Source organism: Salmo salar, chromosome ssa12 (genome assembly GCF_905237065.1).
Source record: "Salmo salar chromosome ssa12, Ssal_v3.1, whole genome shotgun sequence".
Classification (NCBI taxonomy): domain Eukaryota; kingdom Metazoa; phylum Chordata; class Actinopteri; order Salmoniformes; family Salmonidae; genus Salmo; species Salmo salar.
In genome coordinates, this window is record NC_059453.1 from 31417431 (window position 1) to 31441939 (window position 24509).

Here is a 24509-nt window from a genome sequence, read left to right on the forward strand (position 1 = left end):
CTAAGGAACTGCATCTCAGTGCTTGGAGGCGTCACTACATACCCTGGTTCGATTCCAGGCAGTATCACAACCAGCCGTTAGGCCGTCATTGTAAATAAGAATTTGTTCATAACTGACTTGACTAGTTAAATAAAACAAATAAACATCTCTCAGGATGGCAGTATTGTACCTCGTTTGAAATACCTCGTTTTATCCTCCACAGGCATGGGTGGCGATCTTTTCCACGATTCGAGGATGTGACGTTAAATGTGTCGGAACTCAGGAAATGTTTTGTGTCTTCATTTTAAAATCCAAGGTAGGATTTTAGAATTGAAATACATTTGCCATGTTACTTACTAGCTAGTTATTACAAATGTCAACAGCGTAGTAACATCATGTGGTCACCAGCTTTCTAGACGAGCAAACATTAAATTAACTACTGTGTATAGCTAGCTAGCCAGCCACTAAGCTAACGTTAGTAGTTAGCTAGGCTAGCCACTTTTTTAGGGGGGGGCAAGCCACCTTGAACCAAAACATTTGAACATTCATACAACGTGTGCCCATCAGGTACACGGGAGATGAAGGTTAAAATCAAGCAGTGGAACGGCGTGGCATCCTGGCTGTGGATGGCCAATGATGAGAACTGTGGGATCTGCAGAATGTCTTTTAATGGCTGCTGCCCAGACTGTGAGTTTCTAGAAAAAGCTGCATGCTAACTAACTACTGAGTTACCTCGACATGGCTCATCAACATTTGACTAACTCTTTGAAATGAATGTATGCACAAACTCAATATGCTTCTTAGTGCATGCACATTGCATTCGGGAAGTTTCCAGACCCCTTGACCTTTTCCATATTTTGTTAAGTTACAGCCTTATTCTAAAATGGATAAAAACATGTAGAAAAAATCCTCAGCAACCTACACACAATACCCCATAATGACAAAGTGAAAACAGGTATAAAAAAACGAATGCCTTATTTACATAAGTATTCAGTCCCGTTGCTATGAGACTCGAAATTGAGCTCAGGTGTCCACCTGTGGTAAATTCAATTGATTGGACATGATTTGGAAAGGCACACGCCTGTCTATATAAGGTCCCACAGTTGACAGTGCATGTCAGAGCAAAAACCAAGCCATGAGGTCGAAGGAATTGTCCGTAAAGCTCTGAGACAGGATTGTGGCGAGGCACAGATCTGGGGAAGGGTACCAAAAAATGTCTGCAGCATTGAACGTCCCCAAGAACACAGTGGCCTCCATCATTCTTGAACGGAAGGAGTTTGGAACCACCAAGACTTTTCCTAGAGCTGGCCGCCCGGCCAAACTGAGCAATCGGGGGAGAAGGGCCTTGGTCAGGGACGTGACCAAGAACCCGATAGTCACTCTGACAGAGCTCTAGAGCTCTTCTGTAGAGACAGAAGAACCTTCCAGAAGGACAACCATTTCTGCAGCATTCCACCAATCAGGCCTTTATGGTAGTGGCCAGACAGGAGCCACTCCTCAGTAAAAGGCACATGACAGCATGCATGGAGTTTGCCAAAAGGCACCTAAAGTACTCTCAGACCGTGAGAAACCAGATTCTCTGGTCTGATGAAACAGAGATTGAACTCTTTAGCCTGAATGCCAAGCGTCACGTCTGGAGGAAACCTGGTACCAACCATACGATGAAGCATGGTGGCAGCATCATGCGGTGGGGATGTTTTTCAGCGGCAGGGACAGGGAGACTAGTCAGGATCGAGGCAAATATGAACGTAGCAAAGTACAGAGAGATCCTTAATGAAAACCTGCTCCAGAGCGCTCAGGACCTCAGACTGGGGCAAAGGTTCACCTTCCAACAGGACAACACAGGAGTGGGACAAGTCTCTGAATGTCCTTTAGTGGCCCAGCCAGAACCTGGACTTGAACCCGATCGAACATCTCTGGAGAGTAGAGGTCGACCGATTAATCGGAATGGCCAGAATGGCTGATTAATTAGGGTCGATTTCAAGTTTTCATAACAATCGGTGATCGGCATTTTTGGACACCGATCATTGCCGATTACATTGCACTCCACGAGGAGACTGTGTGGCAGGCTGACTACCTGTTATGCGAGTGCAGCAAGGAGCCAAGGTCAGGTGCTAGCTAGCATTAAACTTATCTTATAAAAAACAATCAATCTTAACATAATCACTAGTTAACTACACATGGTTGATGATATTACTAGTTTATCTAGCTTGTCCTGCGTTGCATATAATCGATGCGGTGCCTGTTAATTTATCATTGAATCATAGCCTACTTCGCCAAACTGGTGATTTAACAAGCGCATTCGCGAAAAAAGTGCCTTTCTTAAAATCAATACACAAGTATATATTTTTAAACCTGCATATTTAGTTAATATTGCCTGCTAACATGAATTTATTTTAACTAGGGAAATTGTGTCACTTCTCTTGCGTTTTGTGCAACAGAGTCAGGGTATATGCAGCAGTTTGGGCTGCCTGTCTCGTGAACTGTGAAGACTATTTCTTCCTAACAAAGACAGCCAACTTCGCCAAACGGGGGATGATTTAACAAAAGCACATTTGCGAAAAAAGCACAATCGTTGCACGAATGTACCTAACCATAAACATCAATGCCTTTCTTAAAATCAATACAGAGAAGTATATTTTTTTAAACCTGCATATTTAGTTAAGAAATTCATGTTAGTAGGCAATATTAACTAGGGAAATTGTGTCACTTCTCTTGCGTTCATTGTACCAGAGTCAGGGTATATGCAACAGTTTGAGCCACCTGGCTCGTTGCGAACTAATTTGCCAGAATTGTACGTAATTATGACATAACATTGAAGGTTGTGCAATGTAACAGGAATATTTAGACTTATGGATGCCACCCGTTAGATAAAATACGGAACGGTTCCGTATTTCACTGAAAGAATAAACGTTTTGTTTTTGAAATTATAGTTTCCGGATTTGACCATAATAATGACCTAAGGCTCATATTTCTGTGTGTTATTATGTTATAATTAAGTCTATGATTTGATATAGCAGTCTGACTGAGCGATGGTAGGCAGCAGCAGGCTCGTAAGCATTCATTCAAACAGCACTTTCGTGCGTTTGCCAGCAGCTCTTCGCCAAGCTTCAAGCATTGCGCCGTTTATGACTTCAAGCCTATCATCTCCTGAGATTAGGCTGGTGTAACCGATGTGAAATGGCTAGCTAGTTAGCGGGGTGCGCGCTAATAGCGTTTCAAACGTCACTCGCTCTGAGACTTGGAGTAGTTGTTCCCCTTGCTCTTCAAGAGCCGTGGCTTTTGTGGAGCGATGCTTCGAGGATGGCTGTTTTCGATGTGTTCCTGGTTCGAGCCCTGGTAGGGGCGAGGAGAGGGACGGAAGCTATACTGTTACACTGGCAATACTATAGTGCCTTTAAGAACATCCAATAGTCAAAGGTATATGAAATACAAATGGTATAGAAATAGTCCTATAATTCCTATAATCACCTCAACCTAAAACTTCTTACCTGGGAATATTGAAGATTCATGATAAAAGGAACCACCAGCTTTCATATGTTCTTAGCAAGGAACTTAAACGTTAGCTTTTTTACATGGCACATATTGCACTTTTACTTTCTATTCCAACACTTTGTTCTTGCATTATTTAAACCGAATTGAACATGTTTCATTATTTATTTGAGGCTAAATTGATTTGATTGGTGTATTATATTAAGTTAAAATAAAAGTGTTCATTCAGTATTGTTGTAATTGTCATTATTACAAATAAATAAAATTGGCAGATTAATCGGTATCGGCTTTTTTTTGGTCTTCCAATAATCGGCATCGGCATTAAAAAATCATAATCGGTCGACCTCTACTGGAGAGACCTGAAAATAGCTGTGCAGCATGCTCCCCATCCAACCTGACAGAGCTTGAGAGGATCTGCAGAGAAGAATGGGAGAATACAGGTGTGCCAAGCTTGTAGCATCAAACCCAAGAAGACTCGGGGCTGTAATCGCCGCCAAAGGTGCTTCAAAGGGTCTGAATACTTATGTCAATGTGATATTTCCGTTTTAATTTTTTTTATAAATTAGCAAAAATGTATAACCTGTTTTTGCTTTGTCATTATGGGGTATTGTGTGTAGATTTTAGAGTAAGGCTGTAATGTAACAAAATGTGGATAAAGTCAAGTCGAATACTTCCCAAATGCACTGTATGTCTATCGATGCCTTCATATCTTAACGGTTATGCATAAATTGTCCTTTGATATCATGACGTGTTCAACATTGTGACAGCATGGACACTTATCCTCTATTGAGGGGAGACCTTTCAGCAACAAAATGTGTATTTTCCAGGTAAGGTTCCTGGAGATGACTGCCCATTGGTCTGGGGCCAGTGCTCCCACTGCTTCCACATGCACTGCATCCTCAAATGGCTCAACTCCCAGCAGGTCCAGCAGCAGTGCCCCATGTGTCGGCAGGAGTGGAAGTTCAAAGAATGAGCTCATCCGGAGAACGTCACTTGAATGCCTTTCAAAGACTGAGACTGATGCATCACAATCAGAGGATTGTAGTGTTTCAGAATGCATATGCTTCTGTTTTTTGTTGTACATTTCCAGCTACTTTGTTTTTCTCTGAGGCTGTCAAAGTTTCTATTCTGTGGAGGGGTGTGTGTGAATAAATATGTGATTAGGATTTAATCTTGAGCTGCTACCGATTTACATTTTATATAGTGGTTTTCTCACTCAGTATTTACATTGAATGAGTTTAACTCTCCTCTTTAACAAGCTGTCCAATGATTCATCAATGCAAATTCATTGAATTGGTATCGATAGCCCCTGAGATTTACACCGAGTGTACAAAACATTAGGAACATCTGCTCTTTCCATGACAGACTGACCAGGTGAATCCAGGTGAAAACTATGATCCCTTACTGATGTCACTTGTTAAATCCTCTTCAATCAATGTAGATGAAGGGGAGGAGACCAGTTAAAGGATTTTTAAGCCTTGAGACATGGATTGTGTATGCATGCCATTCAGAGGGTGACTGGGCAAGACAAAAGATTTAAGTGCTTTTGAATGGAGTTGTGGGTGCCAGGCGCACCGGTTTGAGTGTGTCAAGAACTGCAGCGCTGCTGAGTTTTTCACGCTCAACAGTTTCCCGTGTGTAACAAGAATGGTCCACCACCTAAAGGACATCCAGCCAACTTGACACAACTGTTGGAGTCAATGTAGGCCAGCATCCCTGTGGTAACGCTTCCGACACCTTGTAGAGTCCATGTCTGACGAATTTAGGCATTTGAGGGTGCAACTCAATATTACTAAGGTGTTCCTAATGTTTTGTACACATGTCCTATTGTTTTGACAGTCAGGACCACGCAGAACAAACCAAAAGTGGTGCCCCACCCGAATAACATAGAAACTTCTCTCAAACCACTCAACAGGATCAGTTACATACAGCCCACTAATACGTTAGGGGTATGATAGTTTGATGCTAGACGTGGTGTATGGGAAACTTCCACTCTTAATACTGATGGGCATTTTCTTGTGGCTAAAGCACAACCCTGACTTGGCTTTAGATTTCCTCAGCCGCCCTTTCCCAAACTCTACTTGTCTCTCTTAATCCATCAGAAACCAGCACCTCAGCCAATACTGTACAGTACTCATTGTGCAGAGGCATGGATAATCACCTCCTGCAGAGAGCTGGTCCAATTAACAAGCATTAAGTTGATCCCCGGCCGGAGCCATCCTACTTGGAAAGCCTACCGGGAACTGTACCTTGCTTCAATGTTCGAAATGCTTCTCAGTCCACCAAGGTTAATTGGAACCAAGATTGGTTACTGTAGTTTGAAATTAAAGTCAAAAGAATAACTTTTCTTTCCCTTCAAACAGTTTTGTCAAGTTGATGAAGACCAAATAGATCACCACTAAGTTGTTTTTGTAGGAAACAATTTTAATGAAAAAATGTAGAAAAAGGCAATTACTTACAAAGCGGTATAACCACAATTGATTGCACACAGTTTCAGTTATAAATAATTGTAAACACACAATTAGCCATTCCAGTGGTGTTTGCAAAAGTATAGAGGTAAAGCATTAGAATAACAACATTTGTGGTACATTTTAGTATGCAGGGTACATATTCGTGTTGTACATATGCAGGGTCTTTGTTTCCAATTGAAAAGTTGTATGATGTAAATGACAAATCTTGAACTATAAACGCTGTCAGTAGGTAGAGTTGATCTATCACATTGGTTTACTGTGGTATTCAGTGGCCCTACGAGTCAAGAGGACAACGACAGATCCACGTTTCACAACTTTCAAAAAAGCTTTCACACATCAACTATAAAGTAATTAGAAAAGCTCATTTACCATACTGTTATCTAATTCATTTTGGTGCTGTGTTCACCCTGTATAAAAAAAGTACAAAAGCTCAAACTAACTTCTGCACCTGCAAACAGCATTACAAAGCGATGCCTGCTGAGATTGCCTGGGAGGAGCCCCTTTCCAGCAACAGTTCAGTTCACTCTCAAAGGCAACCATCTACTACTGTTGGCTGGCCGCCTTCCTCCCACCAGACCAGATGTCTCCAGGACCTCTACAAGGGAGGGAGGGCACAGAATGACGATGTTCTACCGATCTGCCCATTTCATTCCATTGTGGAGGGTCAACCGGGAGGCCTGGGCGAGGAAGGAGACTGAAGTTTCAGTGGCATTTTAAGGTTAGATGTGAGTTCAGTCGTCCTCCACCCCAAGCAGCCCCTGCAGCTCACGAACCCCGGTGCACTCTGGGTCGATGAGATCGGCAGGTGTCTCCCCACACTCGTTCTCCGCCTGAGGGTCGGCACCAATAGAAAGCAGGTACCTAGTGGGAGAAGCGGGGGAAAAAAGCATTCAGTCAGTAAAGAAAGTATCCAAATGGTATGTGCCGCACAGATAGTTAAGCGTGAGATTCTTCAGAGGGTTAGAGGAATGTGGCGGATCCTCCGTATAGCTTACTGATATCCGCATATGAGTGCTACTCAAAATTCAGCCAAAGCGTGTTTTGGTTTGTCTTCCTTGCAAGCACTTGACACTGTAAACCGGCAGTGTGAGCTGCGTCCTAGCGACGTAAAAAATCTGAATCTTCCCCTATCCTGAAGTGCATTGAATTCCTGAACTGCAGGGATATGGTATGGCCAGCAGCATAAATACGAGTTAGTCAGAGCATTCAAGGCTTCAAGTTGATGTTAATAGTACATCGGCTGAATGTGTGTGGATAAAAAACTAAAGCTAGTGACTGTAGATGCTGTGGGTATGCTAGGTGCGTTGACTCACTTGGCAATGTCAGGGAATCCGTCACTGCAGGCCATGTGGAGAGGTGTCCAGCCTTCCTCGTCTCTCTGTTGGATGTCTGCTCCGTGCTTCACCAGCAGCTTCACACACTCCAGGTTCCCAGAGAGGACAGCCTCATGGATTGCTGCCATACCTGCAGAGCAGTCAATGGGAATGGATGGCAAATAGCATCAGTACAGGTTCATTTTAGGGACATTGAAGGGAACACTCAATGATCAGTTTATACTGAGGCATTATTCCATTACTGCACGTGCTACAGAGACAAGTCATTGCATCAATACTAGAGGGATTATAAATGATCAAGTCTTTGGAACTGTTAAGCCCAGTTGAAATCTAACCAGAGTCTGAAGATACTTCAAGCTCTTGAATGGATTAAAATGGTTTCCATTTTGTTCTGATTTCATGGTGACTCACCAGAGTGGTAGATGGTTTCCAGGCTGACCCTCCTCTTTCTGATGAAGAGTCCGATCCTGTCCAGCTCGCCCTGCCGGACGTAGTCCTGGAACACGATGTCGTTGGGGAAGTGGACGCTGCGGACTGGTTTGATCTGTGGAGAAGAGTGGGCGCAAGAAGAGCTGCTGGACTCCTTGGGGCCATAAGCCTTGATGCCCATGGACTGGCAGACTGGGTCCTGGTAGTACTTCATCCTTATGAAAGTGTTGCTCAAAGAAAAAAAAAATCTGTTGAAAATCTTCAAGCCTCTTTCAATGGTAAAATTATAAAGCAAAAGGCAGTGAAATGATTGAATTAAGATAGGTCCTTCAAAAAAAGCCTTTCCTCTTTTGTCAATGGCTCTCGTGGTGCAGTGTCCTGTATGTTTCAGTCAGCAGGGCAAGTCCTGTTCTGAAATCCAGGGCCTGCATATAGACCTCTATATACTCTCTGCAGGGCTATTTTAGGTTCCATCACCTGACAGGTCAAGTTCTAGAATTGGATGAGTGACCCTAAGAGGCGGGACCATCCTGTCCCAAGCACTGGACGCAGCTCATAGTGCCAGCCATGACAGTAGCAGTAACCACAGCTTCTGTTTTCACCCACAGCCTATTAGACCCACTCCCCCCCCCCCCTCCCGCTTTTGAACTTGACCCCTCCAGCTCCCAGATGCTCACCATTCAAGATGCATGACAGCCACTGGTCACACGCCACTGAAGGGGGAGAACCTTCTCATAAACAGGACATAGAAGCCAATGCTAGGCATCGGGCCAAGTGTGTGTGGGGGGGGGGGGGGTCAAGTGTAATGACTGGGCTGTTGAAAATAGCAATGTTGACAAAGCGTTTCAATTAGACTTCAGCAAATGAATCTGTCAGTCATATACTATGCATACCTTTAACGTTACAGAAGTGTAAATTAGTCAATATGGCTTTAGTTTGGTTGTCGTGGGAAATCTACTGCAAGAGACTAATCCAGTAAGCATGACTTAAAAATGGCTGTTTTTCCTTCCTTGAGTCATAGTTAGACAGGTGTACTTACTGTCCATGTGTTATAACCATTAGAAGCATAGAACCCTAGCTACAGCCTATTTCAAATACATTTAATGGTGACATACACGTCGAGGGTGTAGCGAAATACTTGTGGGAGCTAGAAGCACGACTGTCCTATCTGTCAGCACCATCTTAATAGCATAAGTACTATTTACTGGCATACGTATGTGATCATGGTAGGCAATCCAGTAGATAGTCTCCCTTTAAAACTCCACAGTATTGATATTTTGAAACAATGTTGCGCTAAAAAGCACAAGAATAAAAGCCAACAGTTATTTTTTCTTATTTTTATTTAATTTGGCCACCAGTTTTCACTTTTCCACGTCAAATTCAATGTGATGGAATGCGTTTGTTTCTAAGTCATTTCCCCCACCACTTTGAACAGCTGCTGTTGAACCTCACCCCGGTCTGCCCTATTCAACCCTCCCATCCCAGCCAAACATCACAAAAACATTCACAACCTTGTCCCTGGACGTAAGAAGAAAAGCAGACTCACGCAATCACGCTTACACACCACCAGGCACACAAACATCTCCATGGGGACAAGAGCCTCAGTTAGAGCCGAAGCCAGAGGGATGGGGGCAGTACAGGTACGGTGGGGGTAGGACTGTTGCACTGTTCCCCACCTCCCCAAAGACAACCAGGACAGAGACCCCTCTCAAGAGTCCCAAAACACAGATCCTTTTAAGTACCCAAACCTTCCGACAGTAACCATGTGGAATCTGACGGCATAAACACAGTAGCCTGGTCTCAGATCTATTTGTGTCGTCTGGTCAAGACTATAGGAGTTGGCAAGACTGCACAAACAGATCTGGGTCCAGGCTATGAACACAGTGATAGAAACAGAAACCGTCCTGGGCCTCCCCACAAATCCCAGGTCTAACAGAGTCAGAGGGCCAACTCTACCCAGCTTAACTTTAGCTGGGCATTACTGGTATACACAGATTATTTAATGACAGATTTTAAAAAATATATATTGAATGAAAATACAATTAAATAAAACAAGCTAATTCCAAAGTGATCTTTTTTCTTTCTTTAAAAAAAAAGTAAGTCAGTAGCCATGCTGAAATGAGGGAAACTGAACTGAAAAACATGATTTGCAGACTTAGAGGGAATGAAGGCAGAGAGAGAGCGAGAGAAATACAGTGACCCTCAAGATTGGTCTCAGCTACAGATGCATATATTGCTTTCCAGGGGCCTCTGCTACATGGAACACGTTGCTTCTTTATTTTGTTACTCTTTACAAAAAAACAATAGGATGGCCCCAAGTCCCCTGAGAGATCAGTCCATACATCCCACCATATAACACCTCTGGCCCTCAAAAAGCCAAGCAGAGGAACAAGAACATAAGCAGCCCCCCCCCAAAACCTAAAAACCAGCTACACCACAAAACTGCACCATCCTCACACTGCGGCAGACTGGGGGAAAAGTAATTCGACAAGAAATGACAGGTACATAACCCAATTTGTGGATCCAACTGGATATGTCAAGCACAGTATCTTAATGCCATTCTTAACATTTTGGCAACACAACTCCATCGTTTGACTGATGAGGAACGTTGGTAATGAAAAAAGCCGTTAAGACCACGAGGTGCCGTTCTGCTCTGTTGAGTTCCCATGACAAGGGGACAGACGAGTCCATCCGGTCCAGCGGGAGGGAGAAAGGGGATCGAGGTTGTGGCGGTGGCTTCAGGAGGGGGGGCTGGCCGAGGGTCCTGCCACATCTGCTGACAGACTGACTGAGGAGCAGTTAAAGGAGAAGTATTAGTGTTCACAGAACAGGGGTGGAAGTGATGGTGGTTGGTAAAAGGGGTGGGGGGTTCGTCTCTCCTCTCTCCTTCGCCGGGTCTTATAACTCGTCGTGGTCGCCACCGTCAGAATCACTGTCCTGTTCATCCAGGTCTTCCATATCCTAGGAGAGAGGAGAGGGTGTTTAACACCTGGCTGGAGGAAGCCGTTCTCTGAGTCTGCCCTGACTGGATGCTATACTGAACATTGTGGTGGGAGGATACTAACAAAGCTCATTTTGTGTGGCTGTCCTGACACAAACCATAAACGCTCAAATTCTAAATGGGCAACATGACATGCTTGAAAGGTTGTTGAAAAAAACCGCGACCTGGAGAAACCCATGTCCATCTATGGCGAAACATATGTACATATGAAAACAACCTATGGACAAGACATGTGGAGCACTGAGGTTTAACTGAAAGGCCCTCCATGCCCATTCATCACTTTTGGCAGACCGCATGAACAAATCCAGCATGGTAACCCAAACAGTATGTGGTTAATAATGAATAACACTTACTGTTTTATTAACTTCGTATGTATATACTGCATTGTAGACAAGGCATATCCTATTTAACTAGTGCTGTACATGTACTATTTTTCACATATCCATTTATCCATCCATCTACACACAGTGCATTCAGAAAGTATTCAAACCCCTTTAACTATATTTTGTTACATTACAGCCGTATTCTAAAATTGATTAAATTGTTAGTTTTTTTCAACAAAGTACTGAGTAAAGGGTCTGAATACTTACATAAATGGGATTTCAGTTTATTTTTAATGAATTTTCAAACATATCTAAAAACCAGTTTTTTGCTTTGTCATTATGGGGGGAAAAAATTATGTAATCTAGTTTAGAATAAGGCAGTGACATAACAAAATGTGGAAAAGTCAAGGGGTCTGAATTCTTCCCGAATGCACTGTACATTCTATCCACGTTGTCTATACATCAAACACTTTGGACTCAGACGTCGCTCGTCCTAATATTTATAGATTCTGTTAAATATGTGTATGCAACCCAAAGATATTTGAAATGACAGTCTTGCAAAGATGCCATTCAGTCACAGCTGCCAGGGGAGGGATACTGTTGACTGAGGATGTGGGGGTGAGGAAGGTGGGGTTGGGGATATTGACTTGCACGTTCGGACATGAGGTCTGGTCCGAAGGGAGAGCCTGGTAAACAGCGGCGACAGCTGCAGCGGGCATTAGCGACCGCAGTCGGGGAATGGTCTGCAATTAGACTTCTGAGAAGGGGGTGTGTGGTAGTGGGATGAGGGCCTTCAACTAGTTTGAGCTGGATCTCCAGTGGGTTTTGGATGCATGCCCTGGTCTAAGCACCCAGCTAGGTGCCAGGGAAGGAGCGAAACCCCAGCCGCATCTCAAAAAGCCACCAGGCTTTCTTTAAAAACATTTTTTTTTTTTAGAAGCATTAGAGATAGATTACTGGCTCTTGTCATTTGGCTTCAAAATGGAGAGAAAAATCATCATTCCCTTGTGCAAGAAGTCTTGGATGACGACATCATAAGGAACATGACTCAATTTCTCAAAATGTCGTACTCCGTTTTGTGCATTACTTCATACAACTGGGCATTAGAATTTATACCAGGATATTCCCCATTAGAATTATTACAATCTCAGGTCAGGATTTTTAGTGGGTAAGGTTTGTCATCTCCTTCATTGATGACAGACATGGGCTGCTGGACTAATGACTGTCTCGGCCTTAATGGGTCATGTATTGAGCATGTCTGTCTGGCTGCCTGCTGTGCTTGAAGACTGAGTTATGGAAGTCTTCGTCAGCTTGACCTACATCTCCACTAGACCCAGTTTCCTCCAGGTTGGATTGGAAAGTGGTAGAGTCAGTGAAGTGAGATGGGGAAAGACAACAGACTTCAACACTGACAAATAAATAACATCATGCAAATACCCATTACAATTGTTTCTGCATTGTCCTGAGGCAAAGAGTAGGCTTCACTTCTATTTATTTAACTAGGAAAGTCAGTTCAGAACAAAAATTCTTATTTACTATGACCTATGAACAGTGGGTTAACTGCCTTGTTCAGGAGCAGAATGACAGATTTTGACCTTGTCAGCTCGGGGATTCAATCAAGCAACCAATCAGTTACTGGCCCAACGCACTAACCACTAGGCTACCTGCCTTTTAAATCGACTTAAAAAAAGGTAGGCATGTGACCCCAATTCAAGTTACCCAAATCTTCAGGAGAGGTGGTCCTGTGGGTCTATTCTGGGTGACCTACAGGATACTGAATATCCCCCCAAAAGGCACCTAGTGTGATGAGGCCTTGCTTGCACATGCACGAATCTTGGGCCAGTTTCTGGGGAGAATTCAATTGATCAGGATGCGTTGCACCAAAAGTTAAACCTTGTCCAACATTGCTGTATTCTCCTGCCCTGTCCACCAATGCATTACTCTTACTGGATAAGGTTTGGCTGTAATTCAAACGCATCATTTTCTGACCGTTTGAAAGCGGCCTTGAGAAACATTCACATTTCAGCGTGCACTCAGCATATGACCGTGTAAAAAAATAAGTCATTGTGAAAAAGGTGGGCGTTTTCAGTTCAAAACTGCAAGTAAAACGATTGGGCTTTGAAACGGTTTGCACGATTCCATTTTGACCGCATAGCAATGCCTTGCTGTTTAATGCAAATCTGTCATGCAAACATAATTGTAGTGTCTGCTTAAGCATGAAGACAAACTGTTTTTCCATACTAATCCAAGGGGTGTACTTACATCAATCCCCTCATCCTCCTCCCCTTCCTCTCCAGCCGGTGCACCGCCATCCTTGCCTCCGCTCTCCAGGAACTTGGTGAAGCCCTCCAGTGTCCTCTCACCATTGTAGTCGACCACCTGCATGGAAAAAAAATCACATGCATCAAATTTCTATAGGGATTCAAATACAAATTGATAATTTTCCTTTGCTTTTCCATGAGAAGAAAATGCTCTAACCAAGCAAGACTGACTGCATGCACCACCAACTATCAAATGTGGCAAAATTGGAGCTATAAAACCCCAAGAAAGTCCAGTGGTCCATTTGTCAAATAACTACTGAAATCTTATCCAAATGTCTAATTATTCAAATCAGCCTGTGGGGTCCCTCAACACGTGCCAATTTGAATCTGGAGCCAATAACCTTTGAGGCCACAGCCATCTTCAGATCTGTGCCAATGAGCGGTCAAGAGGAGATACACAACTATTGATGGATGAGAGAAGGCCAAAGGTGTGTTGTTTCTGGCCCTTCTCGTTTATAGAACCAGTTACTATAGGACTGCCCTTGAGATCGGTCTTGAGGACAGTCGCAGAGCTCTGCCTCCAGACCCATGTAGTCTTAGCCAGTCAGTTAATACAGAGCATAACGAGCTAACAGACAGGCGGAGCCTGGGGCTACTCGTGCAGCTGCCTCCTTCCCTAGCCATCTCTGGCTCTGTCACAAGGAGGAATGGCTCAGGGTCAGGGTTAACCCCAGGGCTCTTCGCAAGGGGAATCCCAACATAAAGCTCCCAATTAAGGCTGCCAACCTCTTCCAGGAGGCTTTCTGTAGTTGACTGCTATGGGATATAGTTCAGGGGGAGGGGGGAAAGAGTGCCAGGGTGGTCTTTAAGAGCAGATGTGCATTTTGTCATCTTGAATCTTGTTCTGAAGTGGTAAAATCTTAACCACACTGCTAAACCTATTGCCTAACCTGAAATTGAAAAGCTTTTTTAAAATAAAGCCAATTTTAACATTTCAGCTGGCCCATCTAAGGGGAAATGCTTAGCTCTGCCTCCAAGACAAGACTCATGACAATAAATGCCAACCTGCTCTTTAAGAGCTGGGGTGAGGGTCTCAAGAGGATCCCAAGAGGGTGAGGGCATTATCGGGCAGCCATAAAAAGAGAGGGGTTGGGTTTGGTAGAAGTGGTAAACACCACCACCAAAGGCAGAGTCTCTCAGAGGGCCAGCAGGCTTGGGTTTCTGCATGTGTGGCTGTCGCTGCTAAATCAACCCTCCTAGTGAGTGTGACAGCTACTTAACCTGATCATAATAACCGCACACCCACCTGTAATGCTGTGAAATGAAAGACGATATTTCAGTAGGGTGGATGGATGGGTGTGGGTGGATGGATGGGTGTGGGTGGATGGATGGGTGTGGGTGGATGGATGGGTGTGGGTGGATGGATGGGTGGGTGGCCAAAAGCCATGCTTCTGAGATGTTTACCGAGAGAGTGAAAGCCCAGAATGGGTTGTGCTACTAACCAACAGGGGATTCAATATTTCTCTTGCGAGGGCTTGGTTTTCAAAAGTGAGACCCGTGCTCAAATGCCAGGCAATTTAACGCTGGCTATGTTGGGGAAATGAGCCAATTAAACAAATATGTTGTCATGTTATCCAAAAGTGGAATTAGACCTTGGTCATTCCAAAATGGGGTTGTACAGAGGACTTCTAGTGATGCAATAATCTCATAACATTTGGGTATATAGCAGAGCCCCTCCGTCTCACCTCAAACTCCATCCCCTAGTGTGGGACAGAGGAACTGACCAGCTGAGGACCATGTCAATGAAAACATTGTCATGATATACATTTGGGAGTCAACTGCCAACAGTTCCATACGGCTGCTAACGCCGACAGACATTCCACCTCTTTTCAGTAGACTTACCTTGTGCTCATCGCCTGCCGGGAAGAACTTGAGTGTGGGGAAGCTGTGTACTTTGACTGTCTCGATCTCGTTGGCTGTGGAGTCCATCTTAGCCACGACGATATCGGCGCTGTCCTGGTACTTCTCTCCCAGTTTGGTCCAGATGGGGTCAAGCTGTTTGCAGTGGCCGCACCAGGGTGCATCTGCAGTGGGAAGAGCAGAGGAGCAGTCAGGGATAAGAACATTTTCATGTCCCATACAAGCTCATTGATCAGCACCTGAATGCTTAGGCTGGTTATTGTATTGCATGATGTTACTTTGCCTTCCATTTGTATCCACAGTAGAAGTATCATGACATTGCATCGGCATGGATATAAATAATCACTGATGCACAGATAGATACACATGCATGGAAAACATAATGCACAGCTGTATCGGATCATTTATACAATGGAAAGTGACTGGAATAGGGGAATGGCTTGCCAGCGGCCCATTAATTCAAGCCTGTGGGCTGTAGTTGCCGAGGTCGGCAGTTAGGTTTACAACAGCTGTGCCTCCCTACAATTCCATCCTGCCCCAGCAACCCAAACACTGGGACACTTCAAACATGCAGAGAGAGCATAGCATGTGCACCCCCAGCTAATCGCCCTCGCTCCCCTCAACCGGCTAGGAAATACCCTCCAGTCGTATGAGAACCCCCCCCCAGTCAGTGACCGTAAGCGACATTACATTAAAGCCCAGGGATGGAAAATTCCTCACTCTGGGTCACCACAACAGTGGAGGAAAGTTTAGTAGTTGCGAGCTATAAAAATCTCCTCCCACGACTAAATTTATCCCAATGTTTCCTTACTCAGTCTTGGGTTACACATCGATTCGTGTGGAGGGCTGATGGAGTGATCTTAGGTCCCTGTCTCTTGTACATCTGCTGGGGCTTAGCGCAAAGGTGCGGGGGGCATCGCCAGGGCTAGGAGAAAGACTCCTGTTTCAGACTCAGGATAGCGTCGCACCTCCCGTCCTCCCTCCACGTGGGCGGTGTAATCAAAAGAGCGCACCTCAAAATATATCAGGGCCATCGACCCCTGAAAAGTGAGCCTGTCGACCACCTGGGGCTTACACATGGTATTGATGAGAGGGGGTAGTACTTACAAAACTCAACGAAGACATTCTTTTTGGGGTCGAAGACGACCTCCTCAAAGTTCTTGCCGACCAGGACTCTGACGGGGTTCTTGTCCCAGTCTTCAGGGATGTCCTGGCTCATGAGGTGGGGCTGTGGGGGGGAGACGCACGAGGAGAGATTTACGATGGATTACATGACTTTTGCAAAACTAAGAATGAGCTGAATTATGTTAGTTCCAAACGAAGCAACACTTGACTCAGGTCATAAGGAAATCTCCTATAGAATGGGAATGATGCAAAGCCTGCACAGCGCAGATACTCCCTCACACCACTAAAATAAATATGGAGTCTAACCAATACTTGCTAGTTCAGGTGTGTGATGCAGGCCCACATTTGTTTGTCTCCCTAAAAGTCCTAACAACTGGCACTAAACCTTATGACCTAACAATTGTCATTTGTAACACTTTCGGGCACAGCATGTTAGCCTAGATCTGCCCATTCAAGCCACTGCCATTGACGCCCAGCCATCGAGCCATGATGACTGCACTGACCTAACAGTAAGAGACTGGTTCATCAATGTCTACAGTAGGGCACGGCTGTTCTCACCATCTAGGCTGAGCTGTGGCCTACTGTACTGAACTTATCAGCAGTCAGGGGCACCCCAATGATCTAGAAACCTCATTAACAGCATAACCCTGTAATCTGAGTAACACTGTCCTAAAACACACACGGAGCATGTACACTTGGAATGTCTGTAGTCATTGTTAGGCCAACACACACACACCTTGAGTTTTCCCTCTGTGAAGAGTGTGCAGAAGGCGACGATGTTGTCGGCAGTGATGGCCTCGCTCTCGGGCCTGTACTTGGTCATCTCGTCCTCCAGCGTGATGAGGCGGATGGCAGGACACTCCTCCTTCTTCAGCCCAAAGAACTCCAGGATGCGCTGGTTGTCGTCCACCTCGCTGTCGATGAAGATGAACAGGATCTGGGGGAGGCGAGGAAGAGGATGAAATACGAGGCTTATGTATCTAGCTTTTAGTCTAGGTAGGTATTCTATGTACACTCCAGTACAATCTCAATGGTACATATCCACAGTGCTGCACATGCAGTAAATGACTTTAAAGCGCTGGATGAAAAATAACTCGCTCTTTCTCATAATAAATAGATCAGGAATAACGAGCACACTGCCTTTACTGGAGATAGGGTACAATGAATGAAGGTCGTCACTTTGAATCCGTTCAGTCTGGTCCACCCACCTTGCCCTTGAATCCCTCCGATGCCTTCTTGAACTCGACCATTTTTTCGTTGAAGTCGGGGGCAGCCTTGGGCACGAACATGAGGATGTGAGACTTGATTTCTCCTCCGAAGATCTTGGGGGCGGTCTGCAGAGAAAACACAATGTTATGAAGCACGAATGTCATACACGGGGAACAAAGCTCAGGATATAAACGCTTGTATTAAAGTTGTGGGAACGGTACTGAAGGTTCCTGTGACAGCCGTCATAGGGCCTTGGTGGGGATGAGGCTGTCGATAGATTCTGTAGCTTAGTGTGACAGAGGAGAGAGAGTTCATCTGGAAAAAGGTGTATTTTCTGAGTGAGTGGATATTTGAGAGCACATCGGTTTCAGTATCAGCGGTACAAAGCACAGCCGTTACCTGTTCGGTAAACTCAATGACCAGGGGCAGCTGGTTGGCCTTGATGAAGGCCAGCAGGTCAGCCTTGCTCAGCTCTCCGTCAAAGGTGTTACGACCCTCATCGAACTGTAGAGGAGAAGACAGACGGAAACATTAGTTGGAAGCCAAACCCACTAATAAGTCACCAACTTGCCAGTTAAGTCCCATTTTATTATATTCTGCCTGTGAACTCCCCACAACCCAAACAAGCTCATTTAAATCCCTTTGGTAACCCCAGCCGAAGAAATCAACGTTAGGCTAAATGGGGTTTTATTGAGTGTTAAGAATAGCAGTACAGTGCCGGTCAGCCCTTACTGGTACACAAAGGGAAAGTTGGGAGACCACAGAAGTGTGTCAAGGTTGAATTACTGAGAGAGCGAGAGAGAGCGAGAGAGAGCGAGAGAGCGAGCGAGCGAGAGCGAGAGCGAGAGCGAGAGCGAGAGAGAGAGAGAGAGAGAGAGCGAGAGAGAGAGCGAGAGAGCGAGAGAGCGAGAGAGAGAGCGAGAGCGAGAGAGAGCGAGAGAGAGCGAGAGAGAGCGAGAGAGAGCGAGAGAGAGCGAGAGAGAGCGAGAGAGAGCGAGCGAAAGCAGACAATAGTGGGGTAGTATGATGACTGATGAGCAGGGGGCTTACCAGGTGATAAGACGGAGGAATCCCATCTATGTCTCATTAGAAATGGCGGGTTAAGCCTTTAAAATGACAGGCAGAAATGTAATGAACAGCGACATGTAAAGGCCTGCCGTTAAGCTGGCCCTCCCTGACCACTAAAGGGCAATGATATAAAAAAAAGTAGGATAAAAAAAAATTCTAAGCAGAGGGAGAGATGGAAACAGGTTGACAAGTGTGGTCTGGTCTAGTCTTGTCCAGCCATGAAAATCCAAAGGCTTATGGGTGACATCTGTTTTTAAATGTCAGATGGAATCTTACTTCTGCTGAATAGGAGCCAAATCCTAACTTGAGATCTAACACACATTTTCTCCCATAGACATCAGTGCCTTATTTCGCAGGTTTGATATTCAGCCATATGCCTCATACTGGAAGACTTTCAGACCATGTTTACAACTACTCAACCCAAACCCACACTAGCGGCTGGCTTCTTTCCTTGTTGACCAGTGATGACTTATCAGGTGAAAGGAAAAACGTATTTGACAAGGCAGGAATATCTGATACCTATGAAAAGGCAGGAATGTGGTTATAACTTGTCGCATAACAACTAATGGAAAGTCCATGTGGACTGTGACCCAGTTCAGCCCAGGTCCGTTTAATCTGACAAGATGTGGCTTGGCTTCGAAATACAGATATCCAATTACCACATCTGGTCCTTTTAAGTATCATTGTCATTTGAGGGAGGGGAGAGGGTAAGACCATTACATGTAGGAGCCACATTTAATAACCAGTTGACCTTCACTGTAAAATCTGAATGAAGAGGAATCCCTCATCTTGCTATTACCGAGGAAATGCTTGTTCAAATGAGTGAATTCCTCAGACAGAGACTTGAGTATGAAGGAAGAATCTCAGGAGGGCTATATCAAAGAAGATGGCTTTCCCCCTTCTTTTAAACTGTAAAGCACTGCACTTCACTTTAGAGACCAGCCAATGAGACTAGCAGGAAATCCCTATGACCTAATACAGTGGCTGCCACTAACCCATCAGTGATCATCTAGGCATGTCTAGCTCAATGATCATGGTTACACCATGATCAGGGTAGTAATTTTGAAAGATGAAGACATTTGCGTGATTATGTCATACTGAATCTAAGTATTCGCTCCGTACCTTCTTGAAGAGGACGACGCCATCCTTGGACACCTCGAACTTGGAGAAGACGGCGTCGTTGGAGGTGATGCCGAACGGAACATCATCGACGGCCTCTGCAGCATTCAGGAAAGCCTTGGCTCCCTCAGACTCGACATCCTGGAGGACAAAAAGACGCTTAGCTTAGATGCTGTCATACATGATCCGTCTAGTGGGAAATGGGACTTAGTTGGCACTAAACTTTCCTTCAAAGAATCCCTGCAGATTGACCTTGTAGTAGCACAGTGACCTTGCGCAGCTAGGCCAGAGTAGTAGGTCAGAGGTCATCGTCTCACCTTGAAGAAGCCGATGACTGCTACCTCGTTGCCGGCGATCATGGACTCCGCCTCGGCGACCTCCCCCAGTTTGGTGGCGGCTGGTCCAGTGCGCTTCCTCAGCCAGTTGACGATGTCATCAGCCTGTCTGCCAGCTGCAGGAAGGGAACAACAGTTCTAGTAAGTCACTATAGCAGCATTCAAACATTAATAATGTATGAGATTGATTCCCTACTTCCTTTGTTTGTTGTAATGTATTCACTGAGCAGACAAGGTTGGCCATGGTAAACAATACAAGAGAATAGCAAGCCTGCCTCATGTTTTCTAATCATGTACAGATCAGAGATGACAGCAAGGGCGGACACAAGGATGCATTTTGAATATTGGAACAGGGCCCAGGTCACATGAGCAGGGCTGGTTGAATAGAGACTAATGGTACAAATTAAACAATGCTTCAGGGTGAACAGGCAGAAAAGCAAATGTACTCTGCCACGACTGTGGTGTACTTGAGTAAACACAGCTACAAGTATTGCTGCCATTATTCTACTTGAATGGTCATTATGAGGGACAAAGGACAGTTTAAGACCTCTCACTTAATAAAGTATTTCTTAACTTATTTGGTCACACCAGCCTTTTTACTGGCAGACAAAGGAAAAAGGTAGCTACATTCCTCCGCGATTCGTTTGCCCCACCAGAGAAGACTTAAGCTCTCTAAGAACCAACGTGTCCCAATTAAGTGGGCTGACTCATGATTAACCTGCATGTTATTCCAAAAAGAGCCAATGACGCAACAGCGGCGCAACACCGCTGAGCGACGCTGTAGCCAGGCCAGACAGACACAGCTGGAGAAGGGATACTGCTGCCCGTGGCCTTGTGAGTGCTCCGCTTTTAGCCCAGAGAGAGCGAGTGCTGGAAGTTAGGGCGGTCTCCCCCCCCCTTAAAAGAAAACGCAGCCAGTCAGTGAGCAAACGTGAGGAACTGCACATTGCCTGGCTGGGGGGGATGGGAGGGAGAGAGAGCATGGATAGAATGTGTGGAGGAGGGAGGGGCCCCTTCATTTAGTCACAGTTATATGGGGAAGAGTGAATGGGCCATTGGCTAACACTTGGCTGATAAGATCACATTACCAGCATAAGAAAAGGCAGTACTTAGTGTCTGAGCCATCCTTCAGAAAATAATTATCTGATCATACACATGATCTATGCCTGATGATCATAACTGGACTACATGACACAGCTTATCACTTTTGGTAATAGTTGTACCAGTCCCTGAGGTACTTAGGCATTGAGTAATTAGGTTGTTCCAGATTTAGTAATTGAGATCACAATAATTTACAATAGAATAATTTGTCAGTTGATAATCTTATTTGATATAATTGGTTATTTGAAAATCGAAAGAAATGTAGGGTAGAGCCTTGTCCAATTCACTTGAGAAAGTGAAAAACTGGGCTAAATTTGTAATGGCTATCCAAGTACACAGAAATAGCCCAGTTCTGCCTATGGACTCAGTCCACGATCATGTCTAGCGCAATATATGCTATAACTAGGGCTGTGACGATTATGGAATTTTAGGTAACGATTAATTGTCATGCAAAGACACGGTTGTCATTGTTTTATTTTTACAAAAGTGTAAATTAAGTGTAGCTTATGCATTATAGGAAAATGAGTTACAACATACCTAATGAAAACACAGCTTTGGTGAACCCCCCCAGTCTGAAAAGCAAATGGTTTTGAACGCTTGGAACTTTTGGAAATAAAGCTTCATCCCGCACGTGACATTCTGCTCATAAAATGATTCAACTTTACCCACTTCATGTAAAAATTAACTGCTATTGGGTGAACTACATCTCCTTAAATATGAAGTTGAACCCCATCGCTTCTGAAATTAACGGGCTACGACGATTCTGATTAGTACTTTCTTTAGTTCACAGTTACACGACAATCATGCCAGCCCTAGCTGTAATATACATCACTCCACTACTCACCAGAGTACTCTTTGGGCGACTCCTTGTCTCCCCCCTTGAAGAACTTGATGGTAGGGTACCCCCGGACACCATACTCCTGGGCCAGTTCTGCCTCCTCTGTGGCGTCTACCTTGGCCAGGCGGATCTCTGAGCCCTCTGCCTTCAGCATGCTGGCAGCTTTGGCATACTCCGGGACCAGGGCCTTGCAGTGGCCGCACCACGGGGCATCTGGAGCAAGAAGGAAATCGTAGAAATAGAATTAGACCACACAGCTTCAGAGTTGAGAGATTCACACCGACAGGTGAAGTAGATGCAAATACTGTAGTGACTGTTGATATACTATGTTAACATTTGAGTGTTGCTACATGTTTGGGCCAAAGGGATGCTTTCTAAATACTAAACACCAATATTGGTACAATGTTTGTATGGAGGGAGACTTGTGTATTTAGAATTTCCAGTTAAGTGAGCAAAACATTTACTTACAGTAGGCTATTTAGAGGGCGTGGAAAAACCTAATCTGGCAAGTTAGTTTTCAACGAGCTCACTGAAAAGACTAGTCTTGGGCTATAACTAAAATAGTGAAAATGTTGCCTGAGAAGAGAAGTGAATTTTTAATCTGACTTCTTATGGGAGGACATAGAATGGCTTGTAAAGGTTCTGAATGCATGAACCCTATGAAAAAACCCATGAAAGTTTGAACAAACTTAACCTATTGACTGCCTGTGATGGTGTGATTAATGGGCTTTGAGATGTCAAGATATCACCATAAGCATGACAAGTCTATTAAGCTTGGTTGTAAGTTCAAAGTCCAAAGGATATTTCCTCAAATGATAGTCCTACAGCAATTACTTTAAACTAAATAGTATGTTTATCATCGATTCAAAACTTCAATAAAAATGAGTTGGTGCGTTTTCATTGCAGTGTTTCTTAGTTTCAGTGGAGAAAACCCCCAAGTTCCATCAGCCAGGAGAGTTAAACAAAAGTTTAACAGATGATTGAACTTTGAAGTACACGTCAACTGAGCATCTCATTCAAGCCTTCAGGTCCAGCCAGTACGTGAGATACGTGAGCAAACTGTTTTTAGCCCACGCCCACGTCGCTCATTGGAATGTCCGAGTCGTGGAGTTCTCCGATTGGTCTGCAGGCTTGTCAGTCTGCAGGCTAAAAGTTCAGAATACCTCAAGAGTTTGACAGTTGTAGCAGGACCGGTCTGCTGGTAACATCAAAACTATTTATTAAAGAAACCCATTGCACTTAAGAAAAGGTGGAAACCACCAAGTTCACAAGTTAATAAGCATTTAACAAATGTGTCGCAAAACCACTGCAGCAACTTATGTGAATGTCAGTAAACTTACATCAAAACAGCTCCTAACTGAAACCGGAGTAGAAAGTGTGCATGACCAGGAAACGATATCTAGCAATCGAAACTCAAGTGGTGAATGAATCAAACCATACACGTCACTCTTGCAACTAATGGAGTCTGCTTGATGTATTCACACGACTGAATGGTGTCATCACTCAAGAGATGCTTTGCCGGCACTGTTGCACACAGCTAGAGTATTCTAAATCGTGCATGAAGTATTCTCTCGAGGGTACACAGAAGCACAAGCCATCCCTTGTAAGCTAAACAAACAAGTTGTAGTCACGTTTATAAACTTCTATGAAGCAACCAAGGCTGGTAAAGAAACCGGCACTTTCACCAACAAGAGAGGTCACAGACGAATGTGACTTTTTTTTTTTTACTTATCAGTCCTGTGACGGCTAGTTCGGGATTCACTGAATGCTCAATTTGCCTGTGTGCCAGGTATACTAGCTAGATAGCCAAATACAACAAAGTCCCGTATTATTAAGGTTAATCAAATGTGCAGTAACTAGTTAACGTTACTAGTTAGTTGGCTAACTAGGAATGACATTGCCTTAGATTCCTTCAAAATATATAACGTTACTACTTGAAATACAATGGCCAGCAGTGCAATCAACAGTTAATGTATGAAACAGGCCTAACGTTAGTTAGTGAAATTGGTCGCTAACTAGCTAACGTTTGCCCAGCAAACCAATCAGGAAAGCTAGCTAGCTGACGTTGGTATGCCATTCCACCTTTGCGGTAGCTGAAGTGAAGCTGATAACACAACTGCAAGCGAACTCCGCTAGCTAGCATAGATGCGTGAACAAATTAGCAGGCAAGCAAACAAGTTAGGTTGTCTAAGCCTTTATATGATCAGGTAGTTTACTTACAGAATTCAACTAAGATGTTTGGGTGAGCTTTCAAAGCCTCCTCGAAATTACTTTTCTTCAGCACCAGAACATCATCTTCTTCGCCGATGTCAGCCCGGCTTAAAATTGCCAGTGTGCATAGTAGGAACAACTTCAACATAGTTGCTGTAGACTGCGGTTTCTAACAGACAATGTGTTCGTGCTACAAGTGAATGGGCTACCGACTGAAAGTGGTGTATTTATGTATTTCCTCGTCTTACAGTTAGAACTGTAGCTTGTATGTTGTGTCTACCGCTACTAACGTC

The 24509-nt window shown here is 44.4% G+C and overlaps 3 protein-coding genes across 3 annotated transcripts; 1 reads left to right on the forward strand and 2 right to left on the reverse strand.

Annotated features, from left to right (window-relative positions):
* Positions 1 to 184: 184 nt before the first annotated feature.
* On the forward strand, positions 185 to 4642 carry LOC106564932 (anaphase-promoting complex subunit 11). Its single transcript, XM_014131464.2, has 3 exons — positions 185 to 295; positions 547 to 666; positions 4299 to 4642. The coding sequence occupies exons 1-3, from the start codon at positions 247 to 249 to the stop codon at positions 4442 to 4444; spliced, it is 315 nt and encodes a 104-aa protein (XP_013986939.1). The 5' UTR covers positions 185 to 246; the 3' UTR covers positions 4445 to 4642.
* A 1955-nt stretch (positions 4643 to 6597) lies between these two features.
* Positions 6598 to 8118, reverse strand: dysi1 (Dysferlin-interacting protein 1). The gene is given in 3 exon segments (NM_001146538.1): positions 6598 to 6803; positions 7256 to 7406; positions 7688 to 8118. Coding segments are annotated over 3 exon segments (513 nt in total). The 5' UTR covers positions 7920 to 8118; the 3' UTR covers positions 6598 to 6673.
* A 931-nt stretch (positions 8119 to 9049) lies between these two features.
* Positions 9050 to 24509, reverse strand: pdia1 (disulfide-isomerase). Its single transcript, NM_001141142.2, is given in 3 exon segments — positions 9050 to 9680; positions 22165 to 22218; positions 24226 to 24509. Coding segments are annotated over 3 exon segments (201 nt in total). The 5' UTR covers positions 24365 to 24509; the 3' UTR covers positions 9050 to 9672.